The sequence below is a fragment of the Pinus tabuliformis genome, chromosome 6 (genome assembly GCF_031772625.1).
Source record: "Pinus tabuliformis cultivar Carrire ecotype Pingquan chromosome 6, CPIR1, whole genome shotgun sequence".
Classification (NCBI taxonomy): domain Eukaryota; kingdom Viridiplantae; phylum Streptophyta; class Pinopsida; order Pinales; family Pinaceae; genus Pinus; species Pinus tabuliformis.
The window spans coordinates 314,359,600-314,365,341 of NC_142292.1; the positions used below are offsets into that span (position 1 = coordinate 314,359,600).

Genomic DNA, 5,742 nt, shown 5'->3' on the forward strand with positions numbered 1-5,742 from the left:
CGACCTCTTGAACGCTCTGAATCCAACTCATTTAGCTATCTTCCCAAACAATATCCCATTCATCTGTCTGCTTGAACTCCTGAATGATATCCTATTCAACCGTCCGCCCGAGCACCGAAACTCCTACCTGTTTAGCGCATCCAACTGTCGTTTTAGTCCGCGGCCACCCAGCTCGCTCGTTCACCGACCCAACTGGCCTGTTCAACCTTGCTTGAATGTTCAACCCGCCTACGGTTTCATTCAGCCTGTGGCTTTCGACTGTCACCCGGTTTTGTGGCTAAGGTGCTTCGGCCCTTAGCTCCACCTGCAGCCTCGCACTTTGCTTTAGAGCAACAACCTTAACTTGCACCTCTTGCTCGTACGTATGCTTGGAACTCCTTGATGATTGAATTATTCTTCTTCAAATTCTCCCACGCTATATATATGTTAGCTCGCCCATCATGGGGGCGTCGGCATAGGCCAGGTCAGCCCATCATTCTGACACTTCGTTATTTTTCCCATGTCGGCCATGGTGAGGGTGCCCACACCATATAAGTTTGCGAGCAAAATTTCCAACACTTAGTCGTTTTTTCACGTTTCCTCCATTCAGCGCAGTGCATCGAACCGTTCGGGCATGCCCAACTCGCCAGTTTCCCCAGCTCGTCGCTCGCTCGCCCATCGTGTGCCCTTTGCCAAACGGTCCACAACTCGGGGCATTACAGCCTGGCCACTACACCATCAATATTTCCGATCCTCAAAATTTTAGAGTGGTTAATATCATCTCTAGTGATAACTGAGATGCCCATAGCTACAACCTCAGATTCACGACTAGTCATTTCGTACACCTTTACTTTTACATTATTATTATTATCCTCCATCTCAAACTAGTCATTCAAAAAATATGTGTAGCGATACAATTGACCTCTCCTATTAGATTTTGGGATATTTCCAAAATTTGTCGCAGGATACCTTAAACAAGATTGACAATTTTGGAGACAAAATTAACACTTGCTTCATAATTTTGAAGGAGTACACATTCATGAGTTTGGTCATTGAAGAGACAAAATTATTTTACAGTTCAATGCAAAAGTAAACATTTTCTACATGCAATTTTTTTAATGTAAATCAACATTTTCTACTATTCATGCATACTACCTAATTCGGAAGTAAAATAAACATTTTCTGCAATGCCTACATTAATCAGAAGTGTTGCCGATCTGAGTACTTCTACGATCTGTCATTTGAACCTCCAAGCCATAAATTGAAGAACACTCGTTTGATGAAAATAAGTGCACAATTGGTGTTTCAACAGTGGATTTGAGATTTGTCATCTGAACCTCCAAAGCATAAATTGAAGAACATTTATCAAAATCAAACGATTGATCTAAGATAGCAATTGGTTTTGTATTAGAAGGAACGGGAGAAGGAGGAGTTGTAATCTCAACATCTCCCTCTAACATCTGGATCAGTTTACTCATCCGAGGACAACGAGATGCATGAAACAGTATACACCATAGTCCCACTAGACATAACATTTTGGTTAATCTTTGATCTTCCTCTGAAAGGTGACCTATCCTCATGAGATTTCCAAACTCTCCTTTCTCTACCTGCTTAAAATCCCACTCTGCATAGAATAATTTGCTTGCATTACTGTCTATATTGTGGTCAATGTTCTTCTTTCCTCCCACCATCTCCATAAACAACATGCCATAGCTATAAACGTCACTTCTATCAGTTACAGGTCCATTCGTTCTTGACCACATCTTTGGGGCAGCGTAACCTAGTGTTCCCCCGTGAGATGTAGATATGTGACTTTCTTCTCTCTTGGATATTTTGGCCAGACCAAAGTCTGCAATTTTGGACAAAAAATTGCCATCGACGAGAACATTATGGGGCTTTATATCACAATGTAAGATGCAATTTCTGCACTATTTGTGTAGGTATGAAATGCCCTGAGCTGTACCAATAGCTATCAAATACAACTGTTTCCAATCCAACTGGTCTCCATGATTTGCATGTATATACTTGTCGAGAGAACCATTTACCATGTATTCATACACCAAAGCTCTTTTGGTGCCCTCAGAACAAAACCCCACCATACGCACCAGGTTGACATGATAGGTGCTCCCCACTGTACCAACCTTAGCAATGAATTTCTTTTCACTTCGTTTGGATTCATCCAAGATCTTTATAACTATCAGCCTTCCACTGGGAAACTTCCCTGTATAAACTACTCCAAAGCCTCCTTTTCCAAGCTGCACTGCCAAATTGTTTATATAAGTTCTAATCTATGCCTAAGCATATTGGGTAGGCACTTGTGAGGAGTAATAATTTAAGAAATTTTCCACTGTGGGAGGTCTAGAGGCGAGCGGGTCCATAAACTGTAGGATGGTCGGCTCTTCATCGCTCTTAGTTCTCTTACAACAACATCCATGATGGAAGATGATGCAAGAAACCACTACTACGACAAATGCACATAACTCTCCATAGAATATCATTGAAAAAATGTTGAACCAGGGAATGAGAATATAGAATATAAAAGATAATCAAGTGTAATGCATGGATTAAATTTAAAGGTCAATAAGTTACCTGCTATTAATAATGGAGGTACTGGATATATTTCTGTCTGACAAGATCCTTCAGGAAAGGAAATAGAAACAACTCGGTAAAAAGATAAGAGAACTTAAAGTACTAGATAGACATAGGGAAAGGTAGTATGGTCAATAAGCGAAGTTTTGGATACCCTCATGTTGGTTTGTTGGGGCCTAACCTAGGTTCGGAGTTAATTAGCCAAGAAAATCCCTGTACTACTGGCCCTTTCGGTAACAGTCCACAGAGCATGGACTGAGGTCTCACCTGAAGTAGTATGGGAGGGTGCTAGAGCTAGGTTTTTGCACCCTTTAGATGTTTGAGAGGTCCGACTAGTCCATTATTTGTCCCTGTGTGTAGGTCACTTTGCGTAGTTCCCTATTCCTCATGCCCTAATACACTACCTTCTCGCAGCCCTAACCAGGCATTGTGCAACTTCCACACTGCTAGAGCCACATTCTATGCTATTTACCCTAGATCTTACTTATCTTCCTATACCAATTAATTACCTTCACATATTTGGATGTCTTATGTTATAATTAGTTATACAAAACATGCATTAAATAAATAATATACTTGCAAATTATACATAATCATATATTAAAACAGGAAAAGATGCAAAAAAATATGGTAAACTTCTCTTTATTGATTCTTCCAACGGTTACACATTCAACCTGCCCTACGCAGTCACCTATAGGGGTCCATACACTCAGTTGCGAACTACTAGGCCTCTGCACACTCAGCTGCAGAACCTTCCCCTACTCTACAACCCAAAGACACACTTTACACTTTTACTCAATCACTTAGACTTCTCATGCTCTCTTATTATTATTATTATCATCCTCATGCCTTTGTAATTAGAGCCTTGCTCTATTTATACAATCCCATGGTCCGCAGACCATGGGTAGGTCTTATTAAGCCGACATTACATTAGAAAATTATGGTGGACAACCCTATGGCTCTAAGATAATTTTTGCACTCCACGCCCATAATTCGCGGTGCTTTTACAAAAATATTTGGTCAAAACTTGGGCTTTAAGCCCTGAAACATGCCTTGGGTGGATTCCATGCCCAACAGGCCCCCAACACAAATACCGTGACTCTCCCTCGAGTCACCTTGTTGGTGCAGAGATCTTCTCACAGAGTCCTTTCATCTCTGCTCAAACTGCTGCAAGGTCAGCAACGCACTGAGCTACTGCCTGCTGGATATGCTGCATGCATTGTTACGAGACTGCGGTGTTAGAAGTGCTTCTCTGCATCTCTGCCCATATCCCCTACATGTGTGTGAGTTTTCCTTCAATTTTTTCTGTGATGGTGAAGGCCTCGTCGATTCGAGGCTGAACATGTGCCTTCAGGACTGCTTCCTTATGTTGTGCCATGTCCACCTGGTCTTTCAGTGCTTTGGCCTATTGCATCCGCACGAGCCTTTGAGTGAGGGCCACCATCTGCATAGTTCCTTTGATGCTGTCATAATGTTGTTGAAGTTCTCATGCCCCTATCTCTAAGCGCTGGATGTTGGGGTCCTCCTGCAAATTTGTGAGGACCTCAAATGACTCTTCCAACATGCTGGTACAGTCTCGCACTGCACTGCCAATCTCGTCCAGTCCCACTGTAATATCACTAGCACATTATTCTCTAACTTCCAGAGAGGTGGGTGGTTGTGCCTTTAACCGTAGCTCGATGATCTGAAGCTGAACCTTTTTCATTTCCTCCCGTGCCTCACACACCCCTGCTTCTAGCCTGTGGATGCATGCTCATTCTAGTTTGTCTGCTGGGATGGCTAGCTTTTGGATGTTTTGGAAAGATTCATCTAGTACCTGTACCAACTGTTGATTCTGCTACACCACTTTGTCGTGCTGCAAGCTCAACTGTTCAATGTTTATTTTCTGCTCATTCACGACATGCAGTGCACGACTCTCCCTAGCCCGCAGTTCTGTAGTTATCCCATGCTGCAAAATGTATAAGTTCTCCCACGGGAGTGCAGCCATGTTGATGTGGAGACCCTTTAGCATGCTAATCGTAGGCCTATTGACCACATTTGTTTTCACTAGTTCCCCTTCTGGCTTCACTACGGTATTGGTCACCTAAGAGAGCACCATTTGTTTTGCTATAGTTTTTTCGAATGCGAGGCTAGTCGAAAGGGTAGCAGCCTAAGGAGTGCACACCTGTAACTCATGCAATTGCACTCTGAGGTTCCCCAACACAATCTAGTTGTCCTGCTTAAAATCCTGGAGGGCCTCGGTGGTGACATCGCACATTGTTTGGTCGTTGGTGTGCAGATCACCCTTGGTAAGGGTGTTTGGGTCCATAGACAACTTCGATGCCTTGACCTTCTTGCGGGATCCTATCCACGTAGTCGGGTGCAGGTGCTTCAACTGTGTTGACACGGTTTGTAGGTCTGCACCTCGCCCTTCTTCCTCTGCTTCCTGTCCATGCGAAGGCAACTTTTGGCCCTTGCATGCCTTCGGAGCTGCCTCTTGTGCTGCTATGGTTGCAACCTTTTCCTATTCAATTGTTGTCTGTGCGGCGTCCCGTGTTGCTCACGCTTCTATTACCATTTCCTCCTTCCTTCTCTTTTCTGCCAACTATGTGATGCACATTTTGGCCTCTTCTTTCTCTCTCTATGCCGCCAACTTCTCTATCTCTATGATGTCTGGAGCGTGACACTCTAGAGGCCATGTCTCCAATATGTTTAAGATGACATCATCTGTGGCTACAAAGGGTAGCTTTCTCCATTGTTTGGTCGGGTCTTTGCGTGCTCTGATGTATATGCTATGGATGTCCACTTTAAATTATGCAAAACTCTGCAGGCTATTGTAGACAGTGGGTGACAGCCGCGACTTGTGGTTGATCCCTATTTTGAGGTTCATCTCCATGAGCACCCAAAATATCTTACTGTCGCGGATCCTATTTGAATAATTTTTGGCCCAGAGTGAAGCGTACTTAATGGCCTCTAGCAGATCCCTATAAATTGCGGAGAACTGACTATGTTCCAGCAATTCCCCTGCCATGAGTACTATGGATAGCAGAAGCCATGCATAGTGGAACATTTTGCCTTGTTTCTGAGCTTCGCGGCAATTCTACAAGAATTCCTTGCAGAGGAAATCAAACCAGTTAAACTAGACCCCATCTGCGCATTATTCAGCAAGTGCCACCACCGACGCGGGTACCTTGT

The 5,742-nt window shown here is 43.4% G+C and overlaps 1 protein-coding gene across 1 annotated transcript; it reads right to left on the reverse strand.

Moving 5' to 3' along the window:
• Window positions 1-472: 472 nt before the first annotated feature.
• On the reverse strand, window positions 473-4,555 carry LOC149258569 (PR5-like receptor kinase). Its single transcript, XM_089423157.1, has 4 exons — window positions 4,415-4,555; window positions 1,943-2,234; window positions 1,587-1,828; window positions 473-709 (listed from the first exon to the last, which is right to left on the reverse strand). The coding sequence occupies exons 1-4, from the start codon at window positions 4,553-4,555 to the stop codon at window positions 473-475; spliced, it is 912 nt and encodes a 303-aa protein (XP_089279283.1).
• Window positions 4,556-5,742: the final 1,187 nt, after the last annotated feature.

Coding starts and splice junctions, on each gene's coding strand:
- LOC149258569 (XM_089423157.1), bottom strand. CDS start 4,555: ATGGCTGCACTCCCGTGGGAGAACTTATACATTTTGCAGCATGGGATA. Junction 2,235..4,414: donor TGAGCTTGCAGCACGACAAA/GTGGTGTAGCAG, acceptor TTGGCAGTGCAG/CTTGGAAAAGGAGGCTTTGG. Junction 710..1,586: donor CAGAGTGGGATTTTAAGCAG/GTAGAGAAAGGA, acceptor TTGATGGTGTAG/TGGCCAGGCTGTAATGCCCC.